The sequence below is a fragment of the Lissotriton vulgaris genome, chromosome 9, assembly GCF_964263255.1.
Source record: "Lissotriton vulgaris chromosome 9, aLisVul1.2, whole genome shotgun sequence".
NCBI lineage: Eukaryota > Metazoa > Chordata > Amphibia > Caudata > Salamandridae > Lissotriton > Lissotriton vulgaris.
Window position 1 is genome coordinate 417,384,962 of NC_141697.1, and position 26,567 is coordinate 417,411,528.

At 49.2% G+C, this 26,567-nt stretch overlaps 1 protein-coding gene across 2 annotated transcripts in view; it reads left to right on the forward strand.

The window, feature by feature from the left end:
• The window catches only part of TECPR2 (tectonin beta-propeller repeat containing 2), a 626,110-nt gene that overhangs the window by 587,401 nt on the left and 12,142 nt on the right, over nt 1-26,567 (forward strand). For both annotated transcript variants that reach the window (XM_086937834.1, XM_086937835.1), the window contains exon 20: nt 6,333-6,482. In XM_086937834.1, coding sequence (XP_086793960.1) covers nt 6,333-6,482 — 150 coding nt within the window. The remainder of the gene's footprint in view (nt 1-6,332; nt 6,483-26,567) is intronic.

Here is a 26,567-nt window from a genome sequence, read left to right on the forward strand (position 1 = left end):
CCAAATTCATTACCTAAGTTAGGTCTGTAGCATAGTTGGTAAGCTCTGCGGTGCGTCTTAGACGGGCCCAGAAGAGCAATGGGCGGAGCCTAGCAATGGCTCTAAATGGCCGCCTACCCATGTCATATATTAGAGGTGTTAATGGGGTGTTACGGGGAAGCATGACCAAGTCCCTCAAAAATGTATGTTCAGACCTGCTGATCTCGTCTACATTTTCAAACCCCCATAGCTCTGCTCCGTAAATGGCCTAACTAACTGCTTTTGCATCATAGACTACGAGAGCCGGGGCGAACAGTCTGCTATACGAGCAGCGGTGTTCTTTGGTTAGTGCCCCGGTCACACGTTTATGATACAGAAGCATTTTGGCTAATGGGGTCTCCAATGCATTTGATCAAAGAGTCGAATACCAAGATATTCGAAGGTCTTGACTCTCTCCAAGGGATACCATTCAGTGTAAAATTATTCCTAAAAGATTTATGGGGGTTAAAAACCATGAGCTTTGTCTTTGTGGTGTTAATAACTAGGCCCCGTGAGTCACAGAAAAGTTGATATCTGTTCATTAATTTTTGTGGCCCTACTGGGGTCTTTGACACCAACAAGGTGTCGTCTGCGAATAGGAGGGTTGGCACTTTCTCGCCCCCGCCAGGATAGGGGCGTTAGCTAGATCATCTTGTAGGAACTTCACCACCCCATTCACATATAAAGAGAACAGAGTGGGAGCATGACGCAACCCTGGCGGACTCCCTTGTCAACCGATATCTGCTCTGTCAGCTGAGCTTGGGCTCCCCATCTCACCTGGGCATAGTTTCCCTCATGGAGACAGATTAGTAGGTTAAGAATTAGAGGTGAAATGCCCATGTCTTTAAGGATCTGCCACAAACTGGCTCTGTATTCTAGATGCTGCACAGCATAAACCTTAATTCAGAGTAGTAGGTCTTTCGGATGGATACTTTTATCTACAGATTCCTCACCTCCTGAATCCCTACAGGTGCCAGACTGGATCCAGAAGCTTGCAATAACTCTCCTGTGTCAGCCATTGGTACCACAGCTGCAGCTCCAGGAAACACCCCGGACATGGCATCTCGGAGTCATATAACATTCAACCCCAATGAACTGAGGTCATTTCTTTTTTTAACCATACCTTATGACTCCGATCTGGAGTTGCTGTCCTGGAAACCTTTCCAATAAATTGGTTTTTGCAGTGTTAAATAGGAAGAATGTCTTCCCCAAAGATGTCAGACTTTGTGGAGTGCCACTCGTATGGCAGGCAAATTTCACTCTCAGACCTGAATGACATCTGCTTGTGCTACTTCAGCTTTAAGCACAAATCCAAGTCATGCTAAAAGTGTGGCTGCATGATGCACGCTAAGGCCTTTAAAAAGTGAGAGGCTAAACTTTTCAAGACATGGCCTTAGTGTGAACACCAGGATAAGTGACGTTATTTCAGGTCCCACATCAAGTTTAGCATCTTCTTGCCTTCAACACGCAATCCTTGAAGAGGGCCCATCAAGGTGAAAAGAGACGTCCTCCCGGAAGGCACAACAGGGTACAGAAGGGACATCCTCTATCTCCATGACCTTGTTCCCACTCCAGAGGTAGGTCTCACTGTCTGCAGCTACATTCTCCAACTTCAGCTTTAACATTGACTTCGGAGTCGAACTTGGAAGAGAAGCGATCAATACTGGATTTGGCCCCGGCTTCAGATGCAAAGCCCTCCAATCTCTTTCTGGCCTTCCTGACGTCTGGCGCTGACCCCACACAAATTGCGGCCTTCACCCAGACAATGCTGGGTTTCTTCTTAAAGATACCCACTCCGACTCCCTTTGGTGCACCTCAGGGCCCCATTGAGCTTTCAGGAGCACTGATTGGGCCCCTGCTGGTGGTTCCACCCACAGCATTGGTTGACCTCACTCTGGTGCCCCATGACATTGTTCAGGCACTGGACGAGCCTACTCCCTTCACTAAAAGCCTTTCTGGTTCTTCAGTGTCGGCATCAGCACACAGTCCGAAGATATCAGCACTGACTGCTGATCCGTTGCACAATTTGATGAAGTTTCTGAAGACTAAGGCCACCCTAGTCAGCTCCAAATGCAGGTTGCAGCAGTTATTGGAAGAAGCTCGCTACAGGCCCTTGCCTCCTAACTAGTACTTGGGCAGCCTTGGGGAGCTCTTTCATTTGTATTCGAGCACCATTCAGATGCCGAACATCATTTATCACTACAACGACGATACAGTGATACAGACCAACCCCCCCCAGTATGGATATTGGTAAGTACTTGGCCCTGCAGAACAGAACATAAGTGACCTAGACACCTCTCCAGAGATGAACTTGGAGTGTCCATTAGGACCTCACTATGAGGAGTTTTTTTCTCCTCCACCAAGATCCTATGCAAGGCCAAAGATTACACTGAGCCATCTTTTTCTGTTTAAGAGAATAAGACCAAACTGCTCACAAGAGGTTTTGCCGCCCATTCCACCTTGATTTGTTTCCCACATCCCCTGCTGACATGGAGTAGAAGATTGAGGCCATGAGGAAGAAGGTCTTCTCTTTTGTCTTTGGGGAGCCATACCTTTTGTTGCAGGAATACTGCTTGCCTTCTGCCCCATTACTCCTACACCTTATGGGAAATTTCACAAATACTCATTCTGATTGATTCTTCCCAATCATCTTGGTGACCCTTCTGCAGAAGTTATGCATTAATTGCAGATGCAGTGAAACAAATCAAGAGCCTAAGAACTGCGCCAGTGACAACATTGCCTTCCCAGCCCTGGAGCACTACAAGCCAGGGTGGGCCATAGTCCACTACTTGGGGCTGACTTTCCCTGCACGCTGTTCAATCAGCAGAACCAGTTTAACGGTCTGCCCTTTCGACAGCTCAGTCCTTGCAACCAATGCAGCAGACCAACAAGCTCTGTTGGAGCAATGACGGATGGGGCATTTCAAGAGTCCATCATGGGCAGCAGTATTAGTCCTTCTCTTTCTCGCATACCTTCCCTTTCAAAACCGATTTAATCCACCCTTGGCGGTGTAGGTGCGGTTGGTGGAGGGAAGGATGTCCAATCACAGGCCATCTCATTGGACCATTGCACCCTGCAATTTGTTGGGCTAGGTTAGGCCCTACCAGGACTTGCCCCCTCTTTTTTTCCCTTCCCTTCCATCAACTCAGGTGACCAGGCTCCCATTTTACAGCAGGAGGATCTGGCTCTTCTAAGCAAAGATGTCATATAGTTGGTTACAGAGAATGAAATCAGGTACAGACACTGCTGTTTTCTGATTCTCAAGGACAATGGAGCCCAATCTGGACCTTCAAGTTCTGAAAGCATTTCTCCACAAGCAGCAGTTGAAGATGCTGTTGTTGGCCAAGGTTCCTTTAGCTGTCTTGCAGTAGGCATATTTTCATATACCAACCTTATGGTCACACCGAAGGTATCTGCGCCTTGTGATGGGGCCCACCCAGGATCAGTTTGTGGTTCTTCTGTGTGGATTAACATCTGCACCTCAGGACTTTACAAAGGTGATGTAGGTTGGTTTGGCACATCTTTGCGTGTCGTGAATCTCTGTATTTTCTTAACTGAATAGCTGGATGCTGCTGAAGGCCATCTGCAGGCTACAATCTCCCTGCTTTTCAATCGGGGGTATGCCATCCTCCACAAGTTGCACTTCCAGCCCTCCCAATTGTTTCAGAGTGGACTAGATAGTGGCTATCTGAATGTCTTCCCACTTCCCAGTCGCCTTAGGACATTCAGGCTATGATCCTTCTATTTCTGGAAGGAGCTCTTCTTCCAGCCTTGGCGGCCCTGTGCCTTTTGTGCCTGCTCGCACCATGCATTCTGATGGTGCAGCAGGCTTGATAACATATGCTTCTGCTCACGCAGTGATGCAGCTTCAAGTTGACCCAACAATGGGGAGCCTTCATGAACAGCATCTAGACTTCTTTGGCGAAATCTCGAGCCCTTCACTGGTGGCTGGTGCCGGATCACCTCACATGCGGAACGCCTGGCTACCTTCCACCAGCAGTAGCAACCGTGGTGACTGAGGCCTTCTCCCTCAGTGGGGTGGGCATTTCGATGCACTGGAGATCACAGCTTTGTGTGATCAGCCTTGCTTTTAAAGCATTCTTGCACTCCATTTGTGGCCGTTGGATTCTGGTCCTGACGGACAACACAATATGCCAACAAGAAGTTGGTTTCTGGAAGCACTAAGTCTTTGGTCTTGGGTGTAGTCTCATGATATCTGGCTGATAGTGAACCATCGGACAGGATCACAAACTGTGTAGGGGCCATGATCAATATTGGAGCCATCTTGCTGACCACGATTGGCATTTTCACCCAGAGGTAGTCTGAGCCGTATTCGACCTCCAGGGCACTGCTTGTTGCTTGGATGTTTGCCATTCACAAAAACATGCAGTGGTTGCTGTTCAGCACCCTGCAGTTTCCACTAAAAGGAGCCCTAGGAGTTATGTTCTGTCTGAGGAAGGACTTGCATCTCCGCTACTGATCTTATCCCATCCCTTTGATTCCTTGTATTATGATGAAGCTGTGTCTGCACCATGCGCAGATGATCTTAAATGTACCGGATTTGCCAAGAAGGGTATGGTACTTAGGCCTGTTACATCCATCCCTGTGCCTTGCTTTTTTACTTCTGGCAGAGCTCCTCTCACAGTGGGAGGAATGGTTCTGTATCTGAATCTCCAGAGTCTCTGCATTCATGTCTAGAGATTCAATGGGACAATCTGATTCCTTTACATCTGCCTGCTGAGGTGGTTAATGAAATTTGCCACTTTGTCAAATTGTTTTTTTCTGGGCTCTGGTTCCAATTTGTCTCTTGGTGCACTGAAGCAGTAGTTGAACCCCCTAGCAGAACATATTTACATGATGTGTTGCACTTTGCACTTTTCTTGGCCCATCAAGGCTTTGCGCTGGGCACAGTTGAGGGCTATTTGTCATCACTTTCAGATTTTCTTTATGTATCAGATCAGTCACCCTTATTTAACTCTCCTGTAGTGTTTTCTGAAGGAGATGATTAATTTATTCCCCATTCTTCCTTTGTTTTGCCTTAATGGGACCTTAACTTGGTGCTTGTGTTTTCAATAGTTTCTCCCATTGAGGATACACACTGATGTCCTTTGTGGTTGCGTACCATGTTCTTGAGCTCCATTTTGCTTTGCCTGTTTTTCCTCCTTTTACCACTTTTTTCCTTAGACAAGCTGGTTCTTAGGACCAAGGTTTCTTGCCTGCTGAAGACTTGCTGCTGACCCCATTTCACCTGGATCAGTGCATTGTTCTGTCAAAACTGTTCCTGCCTCCTCATTCCTCCATAGCAGAGAAGAGACAGGATTGCCTGAATCTTTACAGAATCCTCAGTTTTTGCATTGATAGGACTCATGAGTGCCAGATTGATGATCCGCTTTTCCTTGGCTGTGCTCGTTGCAAGAAGAAAAAGTGATTAAGAAGCAGATCATCTCCTGCTGGATCATGATGTGCGTTAAGAGTTACTATGCACTTGTGAAATTAGGCCATCTTCGGGACACATGGGCCCCTTTCACCTGTGTGGAGGTTGGCTGTTTGGCAATGTCCAATGGTGTTCTTGTCCTGGATATCTGCCCGGCTCCACCATTGCCTTCTGCACACAGTGTTGCCTTGATTCTGAAGTCTGCAGGGATGGCTATTTTGCTAGATATTTGTTGCAGGGCTATTTGGTTTCCTCAGACCCACCACCTCCAGTACTGCTATAGCATTGGTGCAAGAGATGAACATTCTGCAGTAAGTGACATCCATAAGAAAAAGTTACTTATCTTCGGTCTTTCTGGTGGATACTCTACCTTCAAATTCCTCATCTATCCCTCCCAACTTGCCATTCTGGGGATGATCAGAAAATTATTAATAAGGCCCAAATGTACCTTTGGTGTACTGAAACTTCTATGAATCAAGTCAGCATCGGCCTCTGTGGGCATGAAAATTGATGAGGAACTGAGATCACTGTGTCGGGCGGTGCCTTATACGTCTCCATGATGTCATACCCAGGATGATTCCCAGAAATGAAAAGAAGCTCTGGCTCTACATGCCAGAGCAGGGGAGCTATTATATGTTTCCAGAATCAGTCTTGTGCCTGGAAGGATACAAGAGGTGAGGAACCTGCTGTATCCCCAAGAAAGATTGTTACCAAAGGTAAGTAGCTTGTTCTGTAGTAGTATTGCATGTTAAAATCAATTGTATGCCTGGCATACAAGGCATAATTTTCTTGGGCTCCTCTTTATCAAAAAGATTGCTAAAGTGCTCTCCCACAGATAGAACGCTTCTGCTAATGACATTATCTTTTTTCTTTTAATAAGGGCTGCAAGCATGTCGACTGGCTATCAGCACAAGGACAGTATGGGCACTTTGCCCAAATGGAGATGTAGCAAGGCGGTATGGTATCACAGATAAAAATCCAGCAGGTGACTACTGGAAGAAGATTCCAGGACATATGTCTAGCTTAGCAGGTAATTACATTTTTCAGAGTGTTTTAAATGATTACTGGCCCGCTGTATCTGGCCCCTATCATTTCTATATAATTTACAATAGACCAATTTCTTTGGTAAGTCAGATAAAGTTCTGACTTATTTTAAAGTGGTGTCAAAAATATACAGTTCCTGTATTTTCAAGTGACTGAAATGTGTAATATTGTCTATTGTTATCACATAGACTGACAAGCCTATTTTTTTTTATACGTTTACATATGTTTATTTTCAATGTCATACCTCACATGAAAGCCCGAGAAATCCTTTAAGACAAGCCTATACTAATAAATCTCTATCCTACTTTTAATAAGTGCTGCTGTTAAACCCTAAATAGCTAGTTATGCTTTATCGTCCCCAGGTTTGAAGGAATGCATCTAGTTGTCTATTCCAGATTGAACTTTGTCAGTATGCTGCACATATGCATCCCACAAGAGCCAGCACATCATCTTTGAAGCCTAAAGTATTTTTTGTAGATCGGTGTCTGTGATCCAAAAATATGTATAGAGAATTAACTTTGGTTTAAAATAAAAAAAAATCAATATTGGTAACCTATCGAAAAATAATTAACAATTCCCCTGTCTCACCTGCCCGAAAACAAATAGACTGGGAGGTGGACCTGGGCGAGATGGAAGAGGGGTAATGGGAGGAGACCCTGAGAAATTGCAATCCGAGAAGGATTCAGATTAGTGCAATTGTGTGTACTACACAGGTTGTACTAGACTAGAGTTACACTATTCAGAATGGGGTGGGCGGCCTCTCCTGAATGTGCAAGGGAAGGTGGGCAAAGAGACACGTTCCTACACATAATCTGGGAGTGTACCTTACTCTGACCCTGTTGGGAGGGGGCCCGGATTTGCCAGGAACAAGTAACAAGAACTTCAGTAAGTGGCTCACCCAAGACATCCCTATTGAATATTTGGGGGCCTCAATGCAGTAAATATCTGGCAAACCAGCACAGGAGTATTTGACAATAGTAAGGTCTGAACTGTGATCGCGGTTTAGTACTGAGGATGGGAGTAATATTTGTGAATTTCAAAGCTGAGTTCTCACGATTGAAAGTAATTGTCATTGAACTTTTCCATGAAATAAGGACTCCTAAGTTTTTTTGGAGCTAGGTCAGGATGGATTTGGTAGTGCAGCAATGTCTTAGTAATGACTATGTCTGTGGAATATATCCAGTGATTTGTACCTATTTTGGCTACCAGGAATCAGTACAAAACCAGCAGTTGTATGAAGTTGTGCACCCTTGAGTCGACCTGCAGTAGAAGGTTGTTGAAACCTTCTGGTTTCAATGACAGTTGGCCACAAGGTCAACCAATAAACTAAAATAAGAACAAATCCTGTAATACAACATCAACACCAGAAGTGGGGTTACTATATCAGTCAAGTGAGTGAAGATGGGGAGGGTCAAGACTCCCTGATATGTCTCTAAGTAAATAACAATTAATATACAACAACAATGGACTCAGGAAGAAAATAAATTAATTGGGGTGGGTGGTTCTCCCTTTCCAAAGGGGGAATAAGTTACCTGAGGCAACCATACCCACTCTATCTATCTATCGCCCTCACGCTATCTATCGCCCTCACTCTATCTATCGCCCTCATTCTATTTATCGCCCTCACTCTATCGCCCTCACTCTATCTCTCTATTGCCCTCACTCTATCTGTCGCCCTCTCTCTATCTATCTATTGCCCTCATTCTATCTATCTATCGCCCTCACTCTATCTATCGCCCTTACTCTATCGCTCTCACTCTATCTATCTCTATCTATCTATCTATCTATCTATCGCCCTCACTCTATCTGTCTATCTATCTCACACAGCATCAATCTGTGTAACCATTCAACAACAACTGATTCAAATATGTTCTCTCAATGTTTCAAGCTTTATTACAAATGTCACGAAAAAATGTTAATATTTCACTTCTGTTCTTGGATTTTGGTCACAATAAAATACACTGAACATAATCTTCGAAAAAGTTATTTACAAAAGTTTAAGCTATTGCCATTATAAATTACAATAGCTTTTATTTAAGTATTAATTATTTTTAAAAAAATAAAAGCCATTGTTATTTGTAATATCAATACATCTAAGTCACGTAAATACAACACATATTGCATTACAAATGCTATAGGTGTCACATTTGCGAAAGTTAAAACTATTGGCACTGTAAATGACAAAGCTATTAATTTCGCTATTTTCAAAACCAACACATAAATAAAGAATTTGTTATTTACAATACCAGTAGCTCAAACTTTCCTAATGTGAGACCTATTGCTTTGCAAATGCTTGTTTTGTTAAGGATTATTAGAAACACCACCAGCTAAGATCTCAAGGAACTTCATTGTTGTCTCTGACCATTTGTATTTTGTGTGTTGTGCCTGAGGGACACCTTGCCGCTGCATACATTTCTGGTAGATAACAGCCCATGCTAAATAGTAAATATTAGGATGTGCTTGTGTTGTGAACTTCTCCCACAATAACAGGGGTACAACCACTATCAAGCAATCCACTTCTGCCTGTGATCATTAAGTATACCATTGATGTCCTCACTCAGCCACTTTGTATGGAAGACAGTGACACTGTATCCCTGCTTCTTTTCACATGTTTTCCACAGTGGTGCCATCCTGATCCATGATTTAATGTCCATGCTTACTTTTAAGTATGTCAGCATTGTCAAGGTTACAACGGTGTGTGTTATATAAGCTCTTCACTTCCACTATGTATATCCGCAGAGGGAATTATGTTGTAAGTGTATAGTTGACCATTGCAGCTACCAAAGGCCACAGTAGGGTATCTTAACTTTCATGTGTATAATGATAATCTGGCTGCATTTAAACGAAGATGTAGTACCAAGGGATGTTTATTATTGAGTGAGTGTATATTCATTTATGTTTGAGCATATGGGCCTGTGTTAGACTTGTCATTCTCAATGTGGTCTTCCCTCAAACCTTTTGCCTGCTTATCTCCTGTTTGTTGCTGGTTCTTTTTGTTCGCTTTAGGACTATAGCTTTTTACCACTGTTGACCAGTGCTAAAGTGCATGTGCTTTTCCCCTAAACATGTTTACATTGGTTGAGCTATAATTTGGATATCAAATGTATTTGTAAGTCCCTAGTCAAGTGCACTCCCTGTGCCCAGGGTCTGTAAATTAAATGCTACTAGTGGGACTGCAGCACTGATTGTGGAGAAGTGTGGCTCAGGGGTTAGAGGCGGCAGACCCAGAAGCTGAGATCGGTCCTGGACCAGGGTTCAATTCCCCGCCTCGGCGGGTCTTGGGCTCAAAAATTCCACGGACTCGATAATTCTTATTCCGGTGCCTACTCGACTCACGGGTTCACACTCTGCGACTCTGGGCAATAGCTTGCTTAATCTCCACTACGGCCCCTCGCGGCGGGATGCCTGGCTTTCACCTTGTGGATACCCTGCTGGGGTTGTCTCACAGGGGAATACCAGGACGGGTTCCCAAGGCAAGCGCCTTAATGCCTTCGGGTGATACGTGCGCTATATAAATCGCAATACATTGTGCCACCCACATAAGTAGCCCTTTAAACCTGTCTCAGGCCTTACACTGCAGAGCCTGTTTCCAGTAGGAGTGTCCCGGCGCTTTAGCGAAGAGGTCCTTTAAGAAGAGGAAACATAACTGCAGAATAAAAGGAACAGCGAAGTTAACTGGTAAACAGCCAGGTTTTTAATGCCTTTCTGAACGACATCAGACTAGGGGCCTGTCTGAGAGAAATGGGAAGCTCATTCCAGGCGCGCGGGGCCAGGTAATGAAAAGAGCGCCCCCCTTGTCTGGTTCGCTTGATGGTTGGAACAACCATTTTAGACAATGAGGCAGATCGCAAAGTTCTGCTCGGCTTATAAAGAGCAAGGCGCTTCCTAATGTACCTAGGGCCTGAGTCATGAAGGGCCTTGTAGGTCAGCGTCAGGCTTTTAAAGAGAGCCCTCTTGGCTATAGGAAGCCAGTGCAGTTCCTTCAACAAGTCAGAAGCACTAGCTCGTCTAGGGAGTCCATAAATAGCCCTGGCAGCTGAATTTTGGACTACTTGAAGTCTCCTCACGAGATATTTAGGGAGTCCTAGATAGAGGGCATTTGCATAGTCCAAACGCGACCTGACAAGTGCTTGGACAATGACCCTTCGATGGTTCATAGAAATCAAGGGGAGGAATTTCCTGAGCATCCGCAGGATCCCGAAACATTTCCCCGAAAGACAGGATATTTGAGGCCCAAAGGTTAACTCATTGTCAACAATGATACCTAGATTTTTAGCCTTGGTACTTGCATTAACCGGTGGAAACAGGTCTTGTGGCCACCAACTTTTCCAGTTTGGTTCAGAGACACATCCAAAAAAAAGCAGCTCCGATTTATCGGAGTTGCCTTTTAAGCCGTGTCTTTTGAACCAATCAAAGACTGCTTCTAGGCAGCCTCTGATGCGGATCCCATCGAACACCTCATTCTTGTCGTAAGTGAACAAGAGCTGGGTGTCGTCAGCGTAAGACACGATCTGAGCGCCGAACGACTCCGCAACCTCTGCAAGGGGGGCCAGAAAGATGTTAAAGAGCAGGGGGCTAAGAATAGACCCCTGAGGGACCCCCACTTCCAGAGTTGCCATAGCTGCGGAGTGAGGTGGCGCCCAGATCGTTTGTCGACGGCTAGCTAGAAATGATTTGAGCCAGTTCCACACCGTCCCCCGGAGACCACAATCCCAGAGTCGAATTAGGAGGGTATCATGGGGAACGGTGTCGAACGCCGCCGACAGGTCCAACATGACCAACATGGCCTTTCCTCCAGTATCCAAGACCTCTCTGATGGCAGTGGTGACTTCAAGTAGCGCGGTCTCTGTGCTGTAATTCGCACGAAACCCAGATTGAGTGGGGTGCAACAGATTGTTATTCTCGATGAAGTCAGAGATAGATCTGTGCACATGTCTTTCCGCCACCTTTGCCAGAGCAGGGAGGAGAGAAATAGGCCTGTAGTTGGCATGTATGATGGGATCCAAAGCTGGTTTTTTTATGAGTGGAAGGATGAGAGCACTCTTCCAAGCCTGAGGGACTACGCCAGAAGACAATGAGGAATTAAGAATGGAATTGATGGGGCCATTTAGCACAGGGGCTATTTTGTTAAGGCAAGAGACCGGGCAAGGATCTAGAGGAGAGCCCGACTTCAAGCTTGTCAGATGGTCTAATGAAGCAGCAAGGCTCAGCTGCGGGAATTCCCAGAGGGTGGGTTGTGAAGAGGAGAGGGCACCAAGAGCAGCATCCTGAGGCTGTTTTGAGTAAATGGCAAGAGAGGCTTAAACTCCACTTTTATTAAGTCACCCCTAAAGTAGGCCCTAGGTAGCCCATAGGGCAAGGTGCTGTGTAATTAAAAGGTAGTAAGTATATAAAGAGGAGTCCTTGGAAACCAAAGACTACGTGTCGCACAGCTGCAATGGCATCATGTACTGAAAAATATAATTTTGTGTTGTAGATCCGGACGAAAGCACTTTTGAAGAAATCAATTCCCAAAATTGTAAAAACTGTTTTTAATTTCTTATGCTAATCCCGTGAAGAAGGGTTCGAGATGAACCCGAAATGCATTGGGATTTGTTTTTCATGTAGAATTGAAAGAACTGTTATTGTATTTCATTCATTTTTAGGTCTCGCCTATTCTATTCCGCAAGGAATGAATTGTGAGTCTAATGCCGCTGAACCACTACTTCAGGCCAAGGGCTCTCCTCCAGCGGATTTTGGATAGTTCACGTGAATCACAATCACGTGACCTGCTCTCATGCACGAGCCTTCCCCCTGGCAGCAGCATTTCTCCTTTCACGGCCGCCAGGCCACATCAAAGGTTTCCGCTGCCCCGCCCCCTGCTTCACGGCCATCTGTTCCCCAGCTCCAACACCTCCCCTCTCTCTCCCCGCACACAGCCTTACTCGGATTTCTCCTCCCCCTCCCCAGCCAGCTTCCCCCAGGCCGTGTTCCCTCCCACCTTTCCTCCTCTCTGTCCCTCTCTCTCCGTGCATCCTTTAACTTTGTCCACCGCCTCCTTTATCTCAGCTCCCGTCTTTCTCGCTGATCTCCTTGTACTTTCTCACATGCCAGCCCCTGTCTCACGTTTCTCAATGGTTCTGTCCCTTTTCACCTCTCTTTCACCTGTCTCCCACCATTGTTACTACTTTGTCTGTCCCACCTGGTTGTCTCAATATCGCATACCTATATCTCTCCTTTAACTTTGTCCACCTCCTCCTTTATCTCAGCTCCCGTCTTTCTCGCTGATCTCCTTGTACTTTCTCACATTTCTCACCGGTTCTGCCCCTTTTAACCTTTTTCACCTGTCTCCCACCATTGTTACTGCTTTGTCTGTCCCACCTGGTTGTCTCAATATCGCATACCTATATCTAACCTTTCCTCATTTGGATTTTCTACCCTTTCTCTGTCTGCATAATTATGGATTTGCTGCATTTTCAGCATAATCCACCACCTGCTGCACAGTTTACAACATAGTTAAAGATTGTGCAGGCAGTTCTGATGAGATTCCTATGAAAAGTTATAGTACGTCAGCATATGTCTCAAAGTCGAGAACCAAAGGCGAAAATTCTCCAAGTTATTATTAAATCATGGGTGCCTCTTAAAACTTGTGCTGCTTCCTCGTGGCTGCTTACAGGAATGTTATCGATGTTCATCAAACCATCCCTCCCACAGGCTTCCCCAGCCTGCGCTCGGCCGGCCTCCCTTCTCCTCCCCCCTAATCACCACCCCCTCCCTCGCATCTGCTTCTCCTGCCCACCCCCGTTGCACTCTCCCCAGGCCCCCCTTGCCTACATAACATTTGGTCTTGTGCTGGAGTATCTGTCATCTCTTGCGATATTCTTTAACCCTCTTCTCCTCCTTTATCTCAGCTCCCGTCTTTCTCACTGATCTCCTTGTACTTTCTCACATGCCATCCCCTGTCTCACGTTTCTCATCTCTTCTGTCCTTTTTCACATGCTTTGCCCTGCTACTCCATAAAATGGTTTTCGACCCTGCTATCCCGAGTCTTGTGGTTCAGTGGACGAATGCAACCACTGTAGCGGCCTGTGTTCACCTCATGGTCACAGGTTCAAATATTGGTGGGTCCACTCAGCCTTTCATCCTTCTGAGGTCAATAAAATAAGTACCACTGAGTTGGTTAACAATAAACATCTGAAATTCAACAATAAACATTTGAAATTCAGCGTGAAGATACCCTTCTGAGTGAACGTGTGCTTTAGGAATGCACATGCTATGTATGTATGTTCCAGTACTACAATACCCATAAAGCTCTACCAATGTAAATCAGCCCTTAATGTCTGTATTGCCAATTATTCCAGTACTGTGGAGCACTTCCAGTTCTGCCCAGGGTTTTCCAGGATGGTCTTCAGGCAACAATCCACGAATTGAGTATCAGACCCCACCCGTAGCTGGGTCACTACACCTCCACCCTCACTTACAAAAACCAGTGCTCTTTCACATCCGCGGCCCAAACAGCGCAGCCAATACACCCAGTCCCTAACCGCAAGAGACCTTTTTATAGTTAAAAACTGGGACAACGCAGAGTCCTGGGAAAGCGCTGGCTCCACAGCGGTCACTCTTCAGGAAATCGAACTCTGCCAGGGCACCTCACTCCTGATCTACACACGGCTCTGACGAGGAACCTCCTTCCTGAGACACACAGAAGAAACACGGTACCGATGCTGTACCCCACCCACGCTGCCATGCAAGAGTCAGAAGGCGCAGCAGACACCCAGGACCAACGCTTACATAAATGTCTCCGATGTACTTTAATCCTGAGGAACATTAGGCAAAGCTCCGCTGACGCACCACACTCACATCGGCACTCAGTACACACAACATGCTGCTATTGTGCATAACGTGCATTTATAAAGCACATATACATTGGAGCTGTATTACAGATGTTTATTGTTGTCAATGGCACTCATTTCATCGACCTCGGAACGATGAAAGGCTGAGTGGCACCACCATGACTTGAACCTGCGATCACGAGGGCAAGCACAGATTACTGGTGTGAAGGGATTAATCCACAGGCCCCAGGTCCTGCACTTCACTCCTAACACAGCACTGATCTTTGCATCCGCCCCTAACCCCCTCCAACCCCCCCATCTCCCCTCTCTACACACACACACACACACACACACACACACACAGTTATTATTACATCATGGGTGCCTGTTAAAACTTGTGCTGCTTCCTCGTGGCTGCTTGCAGGAATTTTATCGATGTTCATCAAATCATCCCTCCCACAGGCTTCCCCAGCGTGCGCTCGGCCGGCCTCCCTTCTGCTCCCCCCTAATCACCACCCCCTCCCTCTCCATCACGGCCGCAGGCCGTGACTCGCATCTGCTTCTCCTGCCCACCCCCGTTGCGCTCTCCCCAGGCCCCCCCTTGCCTACATAACATTTGGTCTTGTGCTAGAGTATCTGTCATCTCTTGCGGTATTCTTTAACCCTCTTCTCCTCCTTTATCTCAGCTCCCGTCTTTCTCGCTGATCTCCTTGTACTTTCTCACATGCCATCCCCTGTCTCACTTTTCTCACCGGTTCTGTCCCTTTTCACATGCTTTGGCCTGCTACTCCATAACCTGGTTTTCGACCCTGCTATGCCGAGTCTTGTGGTTCAGTGGAAGAATGCAACCACTGTAGCGGCCTGTGTTCACCTCATGGTCACAGGTTCAAATATTGGTGGGTCCACTCAGCCTTTCATCCTTCTGAGGACTCCCTCTCCAATCCCTCTCTCTCTCCTCACTCACCTCTCTCTCGCCTCTCTCCCCTCTCCTCACTTACCCCTCTCCTCACTCTCTCCAGGCCTGACTCTCTCCTCCCCTCTCACCACTCTCCCCTCTCCCCTCTCACCACCACTCTCCCCTCTCAACACCACTCTCCTCACCACTCTCCCCTCTCCTAATTGCGGCCGTGACACCACTTCAAAGGGTTTCTCCTCCCCTAATTAATTTTTTTCCGGCCGGCCGTATTTTAAGTTTCACGCCCGCCATACAACATACTACCACACATACAACCTCACGCACAACCACATCCGTGCACGCTTTCACCAGTCACACACACACCACCAGCCGTCGGTACACGCTTTCACCAAGCACACACCACCAGCGTCAGGGCACGCTTTCACCAGGCACACACACCACCAGCCGTCAGTGCACGCTTCCACCAGGCACACACACCACCAGCCGGCAGTGCACACTTCCACCACAGCACCACTCAGCACCACCACAGCACCACTACAGCATCACTCAGGGGCACCACAACATCACTATGCGCTACAACAGCATCAATCTGTGCATCCATTCAACAGCAAGTGGTTCAAATATTTTCTGTCAATGTTTCAAGCTTTATTACAAATGTCATAAAAAGATGTTAAATGTTTTCACTTCTGTTCTTGTTAAAACATTGTGATTTGTCAGATCAATACATGTAAGACAGGGGAAAACTAAACATGTACCTTTACTAATGCTATAGATTTAACATTTGCTAACTTTATAACTATTTGCATTTCTAATAACAAAATTTATACTTTTATATTTTGAAAAACTTAAACAAAAATTAAAAATGTTTTACATTTTACACACCAAAAGCTCAAACTTTTCTATTGCGAGACCTATTGCATTGTAAATGCTTGTTTTGAAAGAATTTATATTTATGTTTGCATATAACCAGCATTCATCACTAATGAACTGAAATAATAAGTGTTTTATGTTATCCACAAATATGGAGTATGTACATAAAAAGAACTGATACTTTTGAAGAAAAACGATAACTTTGAGTATTATTTGAAATCATTCAGACACAACAGTTAAAGATACAGCAACTTTATTTATTAGGCTTCTTTGAGCCATTGCAGCTGTGCAACACGTAGTCTTTGGTTTCCACTTATTGCCTTTAGTGAGTAGGGTACAATCCCAGTCACACGTGCACGCAGGCAAGAATAAACCTCTTAATGTCTCTAAGGATTAATAACAAATAACCACACTAACCAACTGATAAAATATCACAGGTGTGCAGACCCATCTTTTTCATTATATTTTTTTTTTTTTTTTTTTTTTTTTTGGAAAACCTTTATTGTGCATTTGTAGCAGTACATATACGGGCCTACAACCCTCGGGCCGGCCACGAAAAACTGTAGCAGCACTGTCGCAAGCAATACAATGACACGGTAGCACAGAATGAACACAGGCTGATATCAAAAAGGTACACCATTAATTAACGTGATATCGCGTCACAGGAGCTGTAAGGTTAATTTTAAAGGTTTTTCCTCGGTAACAATTAAAGTCCAACATTGCTGTTTCAATATAAAATACAAGATAAGGGTAGAGGAATAATAAGGCAGGGCCCGTGCAGGTGTAAACGCATCGGTGGCGGTATGTCCACCATACAGATAATGATATAAAATCAAGGTTCCGCAGGCAGCATAGGGTTCAAGTACGACCAACAGGGGTATCAGGATCAATAAACTATCTGGTGTGCACCCCCAGCCACCCGCACACAATCCCGACACAGGCCCAAGGCAGAAAGAAAGAGAGAAATCATAAAAAGGAAAAACAAGGCACCATAGAGACCAAAAATAAGAAAACCCATCCCCCAACCCACCACCCTACACGCATGCAGAGGCTACGGCCTACCCCCCCCCCCCAGCAGTGTGTCTGTCGCCCAGTAGACCCGAAATTTAGCGTAAGAAAGAAAGAGGGAAGAAAAAGGAAACACGATAGTGACTGAAGTATGAGAGTAAGAGAAGAAAATCCAATCCCACTCCCATAAAACAGAATCCCGGAGGAGGGCCAGAAACATTATTACCCAGGCTCCCAGCCCACACCTAACCTCCCACCCGACAACCACGACCCACCAGAGACCATGTCAGATGTAGCACAGAACAAGCAAGTATACCAACCATGTAGCCTCCCAGTACATCGAGGGATAACACAATCCAAAATGCAACCAGCCAAATAAAGAAAACCGCAGCAGGGACCCCTCCATCTGCACATACCCCAGGACCGCCCGCACGCCGAACCCCCATCCCTCAAGCAGAAATCAGCAGCTGTGCCCACCAAATACAACCCCATGCTGGTCAATACAAAACGCCGTCAGAAGTTCCAAAATAGGTCGAGAGTCCCGAGATCTGGCAGCCAGGCAAGCAAAGTCAGTACAAAGATACATCACCCCTGGCCTGAGCGTTGCAGTCCGTCCGAAAATGGCCACCGCGGGAACCATGCCGAAGGCAGAACAAAGGGACAAGATGGCCGTCCCCAACGAGGAGAAAACCTGGAAGAAAGAGGTGCAGGGTCCCGGTCCACAAGGGGATGACTGACAAAAAGGGGGGGCTTCCCAGCACACACAGGAGAAGGTACCACCGACTGAGGAGAGGATGAAGCTCCAGCAGCAAGAACAGCAAGGAAGTCCAGCAGCCGGGGTGTCAGCAAACCATGTGGAAGCAGTAATGGCAGAGGCTGAGCATGAGAGTGCAGGGTGGAGAAAGACAATGTATCCCCCTTCACATCGGCAGGCAAGTCAGTAACACTGTCGCCAGAAACCATCAGCTCCGTGGCAGGCGCCAGCTGAAACATAGTATCCGGGCCATGGATAGTTGCAGGCAGCTGGTGTCCCGGTGCAGAAATCACCTCATCAAACTTGCGGCTCAACTCACTAGCAATTTGCCGACATGCGGAACCCAGATCCACAAGAGCCGCCAGGACCTCCACACAAGTCGGGGCCCGCTGCGGGGCCTCACAATACGGCATTTGGGTCGATGTCCCCGGCGAACAGGAGTGGGGCAGTGCAGGCAAGGCAGTACATCCAGGGGACAATGAAGCAATCATCTCCCCAAGACCGCCATCTTTACTGCAGCAATCCAGAAACAAAGGGTGGGGGGGAGAGAGACGATCGAAAATCGGGATGCAGCAGGCGGGGGCGCCGGCAGGGGAGCAGATCGTATATCAGAGTGGCAAAGAGCAAGCGACCCCTCGCCGCTGGTCTGAAGGCAGCCCCCGGCGCAGGCGGCGCCGCCAGCCGGAGCCGAGTCAGCCCTCCAGCCGAGTCACTCCGGAAAACAAAGGGGTTAGGGGTCCCATCCCGCCAGCGCCCGCCGCATCCAAGTCCGGAGAGCCCCGGGTTAAGAAGATGACCTCGCCGTTTCACTCCACCGGCAGCAATTCTGGTACGAGGTGCGGTGCCTCCCGTGTCAGTCCTCCCAGCGCAGCGTCATCCCGCGGCGGCCAGCAGAGCGGGGTCCAGGGGAATACAATGGCGAACGGCTCGCGTTACCGTATCTTCGTCCACACGGCCGGTAGAGCCCTCGGAGGAACGCGGTCGTGATCTGCGCGTTCATGCGGTCGTGGCGCCGCGGCTATTTATCAGGATTAATGACAGGATACCGGTGCAGGAATAAGAGGCTCGCGGAGCTGGGAGCCTACACGTCCGTCCTGTCGGCCATCTTGGCTCCTCCCCATTATTTTGTTTTTAACAACTCTTTTTTATTGATAGATCGTACAAAGGACACAGCACTCCGTACCCTGGAGGAACTGCCACATACAAATCACAATATAATCAGCGATCTATATTACTTCTGATATCAATAGCCTTGAACCTCCCACCCACTGCCCCCCTCCAGCTCCCCCCTCGCCCTCAACCCAAGCCCCCCCTCCCCCGCACAATGTCTCTGTTATTCCTGTGATTTTTTTTAAATATATATATATATCAGAGTGTATCTGTTCGCCCCCATGTCCCCATCACATCTGCCCTTCTGCGTCTCTTAACAATGCTGGCGGCTCCAGCCAGAGTCCCCTGTAATCTGCCCATCTTTTCCATATTTTGTAATGTTTCCTGGGGCAGCCCCAGGCCTCAAACACTGGTCGCTCTAGCCCCATGCAAAAATCGAGGCCTTTTTTCCAAACCCCCACCTTGGGAGCCCGGGGGTCTTTCCATGCCTGAGCCACATCCCTCTTTGCGACTGCAAGACCCAGCAGGAGTAAGTGTCTCTTATATATATTGCCACCAACGCCTTCAAGGACGTGAAGAAGCCCCAATTTAGGGGTGCGCGGGAGGTCCCAACCCAACACCTCAGACAAGCAGTCCCACACCCCAGTCCAAAACCTTGTCAAATTACCACAACTCCACACTGTATGTAGGAAGGTGCCCACCTCTTGCCCACATCTCAAACATACTGGGGACTCAATCAACCCAGCTCGCCACAATCTCTCCCTGGTGTAATAGGCCCTCTGCAAATATTTAAACTGGATGAATCTCAGACGTACCGCTATGGCCACAACTCTAGGGTACTCGAGGGCTTCTCTCCAATCTTCCTCCTCTAGCTCCCCCACATCCCTGACCCAGGAGTCCCGCAGAGTCTGGAGAGAGGATGAGCAATGCGTGATTAGTGTTTGATAAATTCAGGATATTTTCTTCTCCTCCAGGTCTCTCATGACCACCTTCGCCTCTATCGGACTAAATTCAGGCACGGAGTCCAATCCCTCCAATGTGGGCGCGATGGCATGACGGAATTGTAGGTATCTAAAGAACTGCGTTCGGGGCATACTAAATTCTTCGCTGAGCTCCTGAAAGGACTTAAGAGACGTGCCCTTCAGAACGTGTCCAAGGGTGGAGATTCCTATAGAATCCCAGTTTCGGAAGCCCCGCAGCGATGTCAGCGCCGGCAGCCTCCCATTACGCCAGAGTGGGGTCTCCCCCGTAAGCCTGCCCCACCATCCCATGCGCCGCAACGACTGTCGCCAGATCTGAAAGACTACTTGCGTAGCCCTGGGCAGCGCCTTCCTCAATCGTGCAGAGTATAGAATAGTGTGTAGCGTCTCAGGGTCCATTAGATATGGTTCAAGGGCATAGGCTGGGTCTCCCCTGTCCCCATACCACCATTCATTCAGGACCAGAAGGTGGGATGCCTGGTAATAGGACAGAATGTCTGACGTCGCCAGTCCCCCACAGTACGTGGACAAAAAGCAGGTGCGCAAGGCCACTCGCACTGCCCCTCCCGCCCACAGGAACTGCCCCAGGGCCGAATGTACTTGCCTGAACCACTGCGGTGAGATCGGATATGGGTGATTCTGTAATTGGTACAGAAGGCACGGAATGGCGACCATCTTGAAGATAGCCGATCTACTGTAAAGGTTAAGTGGCATACGAGACCACGACTTCATCTCCGTCTGCACTCGGTCCCAGACAGGTATTATATTGCGTTCCCACGCAATAGCGGGCGAGGCTGTCAGAAACACCCCCAAATACTTGAGACCACCAGTCGCTTCCTGCAGTATGGATGCCCATGGTCCAATCTCCCCACAATCTCCTAGCACCCAAAGGGTAGATTTACGCGGATTTAAGGACAATCCCGACACCTCCCCGAAGATGCTCATGATTTCCAGGACTCTGGGCCCAGATCTGTTCACATCTGTAAGGAAAAATAGGACGTCATCTGCATACAGTGCAATTCTGTCCGATGGCCCGCCTCCCATTCAAACCATTTGCGCGTCTATCCGGACCCACGCCGCCAGTGGCTCCATAGCTAGAGCGAACAGGTACGGCGACAGAGGGCACCCCTGCTGAGTGCCTCGCCCTATGGGGAAGGCCTCAGATGCAGCCCCCGCTACCCTCACCGAGGCCGTCAAATCAGTATACAACAGCTTCAGATATGACAGGAAATGCGACCCAAAGTTAAGACGCGGGAGGAGTGCAAAGAGGTATACCCAACTTAGGGAGTCGAAGGCCCTGTCAATGTTAGCTAGCAGCAGCGCTGCCTGGGTCCCAGTTCTCCCGATCGCCTCCACCGCCATATGTGCTCGTCTGATGTTATGTCTTGTCGCTCTACGGGGCATAAATCCGGCCTGATCAGGGTGAATTAGGTCCGTGATATATGGGAGGAGCCGGTTCACAAGCGCCTTAGCTAGTATTTTGGCCTCAATATTCAGAAGAGAGATCGTCGATATGACTCGTGCCGATCATGGGGTCGTCCGGGTTTACAAAACACAACAATTTCTGTGTGTCTCCAATCCGCTGGCAAGAGTCCCCGTTCTCTCGCCGCTTTCAGCGCATCCTTATAGTGTGCACCTAACTAAAGATGATATTTCTTGAAAAACTTGCTCGGAAACCCATTTGGCCCATGGGCTTTACCCGTATTGAGCTCTCCCAGGGGTGTGCCCAGCTCGTCTGCCGACAGCGGAGTCCCAAGTTGCTCCCGCACGTCCTCTGGGAGTGCGCGGGGCGGGAGGGCCGTGATAAAGTCATCAATGTCTGGCGCTGGGAGGCTCTCCGATGGAGCATATTGGGACGTGTAGTACCGGGCGAAGCTATCCGCCAGCCCTTTCAGTGCCGAAATCGAGGCCCCAGACTCGTCCCTAAGACCCGGTAACACCCGCGGCTGAAATGTGTTTTGGCAGAGCCTATGTAACATCGTACTAGATTTATCGCCCCATTGATAAATTCTGCTCTGTGTCGCCAGCCATACTTGCCGAGCCTCGTCAAGCAGCAGGGACGCATAGGACTGCTGTGCCAGAAGGAGATGTCCCACATCCCCACCGTCTTGAGTCCCCCTACATTGGGTCTCCAACAACTCCACCGCAGCTGCCGCCTTCACCAACTCCTCCTTTCGTTTCCGACGTGCCGCCACGCACCAGGCAATATCCACCCCGCGGAGCGTGGGCTTTAGGGCCTCCCATAACGTCCCCACATCTGACACTGTGCCAATATTATCCTCCCAGTAATGGGCTACGGCCTCGCCCATATGGCGCTGATAGCCTTCCTGTTGCAAAGTCCAAGCCGGAAGATGCCACCGAAATGGCTGCCTCCCCCTGTCTAAAGTAATGTCCACCGTCACTGGAGAATGATCTGACAGTCCGCGTGGTAGGATGGATGCCGCGTCTACCCTCCCTATCACTGCATTGGGGACAAAGATGTAGTCAAGCCTAGAAAACGATTTATGTACTGCTGAGACAAATGTATATTCCCGGTTATGTATATGTGGATAGCGCCAAGTGTCCACCCATCCCATTCCCTGCACCATGTCTCCCAGTTTGGTGGGTGTGTCAGCAACCTGTCCCTCCCCGGGTCTGCAGCGATCCATGCAACTTTGCATAACATCATTCCAATCACCCCCTATCACCGCAAGGCTCTCAGGAATCTCCGCCCATACCGTATACAACTTCTCAATTAGTGACCACTGTAGTGGGGGTGGGGCGTACACACTCCCAATCACCAGCGGCTCCGCACCAATCATCCCCTTTATGAACACATACCGTCCCTGTGGATCAATCCACTGTGTCGAGTGGATATAGGACAATCTACGATGGACCAGTATGGCTACACCTCGGGACCCTCTCACAAACCCAGCATGGTAGACCTGGTCATAGCCATATCTCTGCAGGCTGAGCATCTTATTACCGAACAGATGTGTCTCCTGGAGCAAGAGAATATCCGCTTTCTCTCTTTTCCCCAGTCTCAGAACTGCGCCTCTTTTAATTTTATCAAGTATCCCTCGTACATTCCAGCTTAGTACTCTCATAGGCGTCCCCAGTCCAGGGCCCTCAACCGCCATCTAATTGCAAGCACATCACCGGGCGCAGCAACGGGCACATCGGGCATGCACACACCATGAACAGCGATCCAGACGACATTGTGCCCCCCCAACCCTCCCCCCCCACCTACCCCCAACCAACAACTCCCATACCCTCCCCCCCAACTCCCCTGCCCCACCACCCATACCTCAGCAACATTGAAGTACCTGTCGCGGCATAGGATATCCCCGACCTCCAACGGGAGACCAGAGACCTTCTATCCCAATGGATCCCCATTAACAGCCCACCTAATCCCCAACCTACCCCCCCTGGGAGATGTCCTCCTCTGAACTTGGGATGGGTGTCTGCCCTCTAGTTCACTCCCCCCCACCCATACTCACATCCTGTGTCAACAATACCATAAGCATCTACACGTCCCCAATAGTAATTCCCATAATCATTGTCTATCAGTAGCTGGACCATATATGTCGGCTCAATCTTCGTCCGCAGGTCCGTACAATGAGCCTTGAAGAGGAACGCCTCGAACCCTCATGAATCTGGCTTCTGAGTGTCTGGAGCGACGGTCTCCCCCTTTTCAACCTCCTTGGATGGAGAGCGTCTCAACGGTCTGGATCTCCAGTTGCTCCTACTTCGCGAGCGTCTGGGGATCCGCGGCTGCGTCGTCGTCGAGGATGAGTCAGAGTCTCTGGCAGGCAGAGTGTGCACTCTGACGCGAACAGTCTCATCGGTCCAGGCAAACACCTCCTCTGGAGTATTAAAGAATAGTGTGCGGGATTGAAATATCACCCGCAGGCCGGCTGGGTAAATCAAGGCATATTGGATATTGAGGTCCCTCAGGCGTGCTTTGGCCGCTGTAAAAGATTGCCGTTGCTGCTGCACCATCCTGATGTAGTCAGGGAAAATCAGGATCTTCTGATTATCATACATAAGGGGCTCTTTCACTCGTGCTTGTCGCAGGATAGTGTCTCGATCGTGATAATTGAGTAGCTTGGCTATCACCGGCCGGGGGCGAGCGCCCACCGGAGGCTTTTGGGTTAGCGCTCGATGTGCCCGCTCGATTATGAAGCAGCGTGAGAGGGACTCCTGGGGGAGCCATCCCTCCAGCCATTGGGTCAGGAAGGTCTCCATGTTGCCCTTCTCGCAGCCCTCCGGAAATCCAACGAACCTCAAGTTGTTGCGTCGAGCGTGCCCTTCCGCGTCCTCCGCTCGGAGCAGTTGGCCTTTCTGAACCCCTTCCATGTTGGCTACTTTTTTCTTTAGGGTCGCCACATCATCTTCCACTCCCGTTATTCTGGTCTCAGCTTCTGTGATACGGGCCACAGCATTTCGCAGGTCTTGGCGTAACAGAGTGCCATCTGCCCCCACGGCCCCGATCTTCGCATCCAGCATGTCTCTAGATTGTGTAATGGCCACCATGAGGGCTGCATTGTCCGACCCCGGTGTCTGGAGGGTTCCAGAGGCCCCAGCACCCCCACCTGGGCCCGTGAACTTGTCTATCGGGCCTTGCTTCGAGACACCACCACCACCACTCCCGCCTCTGGTCATGTCCGGTGGCCGCTGGGGTCTCCACTCCGGGCTTCACCGCACGTGTCCCTCTGGTTCCCGATGTCGTTTCACTGGAGGAGGATCACTTCGCCCCTATGCACCAGCCCTCAGGGGCTCGGCTATCTCCTCTCACCCCGGGAGCTCGCAAAGGCACAGACCCAAGTGCCCATATCCCACGCCCTCCGGGGCGGCGGCCAGTGACCAAATGTAGTGCCATGGGGGAGCCCGGCCCGAACCGACGGGGCCCGCCGGATGCCTGTCTGTCTGTTGGAGGACGTTCCCGCCGTCGCCACCTTTCAAGAGGGCCCGAACCTCCCTCACCGTCCCGTCTGGTCAGCGAGCGGCATGGCCCTCTAGATCTCGTGGGGGGGCTTCCTCACCTGTCCCCAGAACCACTGCAGCACGAACCAGCCGCCGAATCAGCTGCCACACGCGCCCCAGATTCGGCGGCACCCGGAGGCACCTGTCCAAAGGGGGGGAGGGGGTGGGCGATGAGCCGCCTTACTTGCGGCCCTATAAGGCCCGCCGTCGCCACATAATGTTTCCCTCACCCCTGCGTCCAGGTCTGCTCCTGCTGGGGAGGTCGCCAAAAACTCGATGCCCCGGCTTCTCGGTGGATAGCAGGCCGCACCTCCTGGCCGCCCGCCAAAGTCCACTCCACACTCCCGGTGTCAGCCCCCCCGGAGCCCGCTGCAGGGCGGGAGTCTCCGCCAGAGGCCCAGATCACCAGGGCACTCCCCTGTCACCCGCTCTCCTGCGCCGCTCCGCCTGTCTCGAGCCACAGCAATCTGCGGGGTGCTCCAAACTCAAGCACCCCGGCTTCACCTTTCGATGTAGGCCTCACCGCTCTGATGTCTGCATCGCGGCTGCTCTTGCCCCTAGGCTGCCCCAATTCACCACGGAGCCTGCCGCTGCTATCTTCCTCCTTCCCACACCTCCGGGACTCAGTATGGTGAGGGGGAACCAGGATAAGGATTGACTATCGGCGGGACGGAGCTCTCTCAGGCTGCATCCCTCATGATGGCTCTCTTTGCCACGCCCCCCCCCCCCCCCACCATCTTTTTCATTATTAATTAAAAGGTAGGACAGGTACTTTTAAGTTCTGCTAGTCCTGGTAGTGAAAAACACCTACGGCGAGGCCTACTCCGCTCCTAGGTTAACTTTAGAATTCCTTATTACACTTTTAAGCTGTAATTCCTGATTGAGAAGCAGTAGCTCTGTAATGGTTCATGTCATTTGAATGGCAATGATAAATTCTCTTTACTGGTAAACATTACTATTTTAGAACATCCACGTTTAGAAAGTTGGTATTTCTCTGCTCTTAAAGCTCTGTGTGCCTGCATCCTGTCTCCAATACACATCTGGGGTGGGAGACAGCTTGACTATGTGCATTCACTCTAGATGGCCTCACACAAAGGAAGGCTAGGTATGTCTGAGTGCCCATCTGCATCCTGATGGCTCTTCCTGGGCTGGATGGGATGGACAAACTGACACACCTCAATAGGCCTGTCCCCACACAGAGAGTTGATTACCCCCCTGTTGTGAGTCTGGAGCCAGAGCTAGAAGTAAGGACCTCTGTGCACTTCAAAGACCCCGCTATGAATTCACCCCACTTCTAAGGCACAACTGGGTGTAAGTCCTAGGTCTCTGACCCCACCAAATCAGGCACTTCTGCACCTTTAAAGGAACTCTGTCAGGGAGGACTGCTGTGCTGCTACAAGGACTGTCACTCTGATGGACTGCTGCTGTGAAAGAACTGCTTTTCTGCTGTGCTGTGCTGCGCTGCTGCTTGCCGTCGTCTTACCCTGCTGAAAAAGAACTGGACTCTGAACCCAGAGTGATCTCCCCAGGCTTGTTGGCTTGCCTCCTGTTTCTGAGGCTCCGGCCTATCAAAGTGTCACCGCCTGCCCTGTTCGGGCTGGACTGTTCCCATGAGGCACAGGGCCAGACTGATTTGCATATGGCCATGTCTGAACTG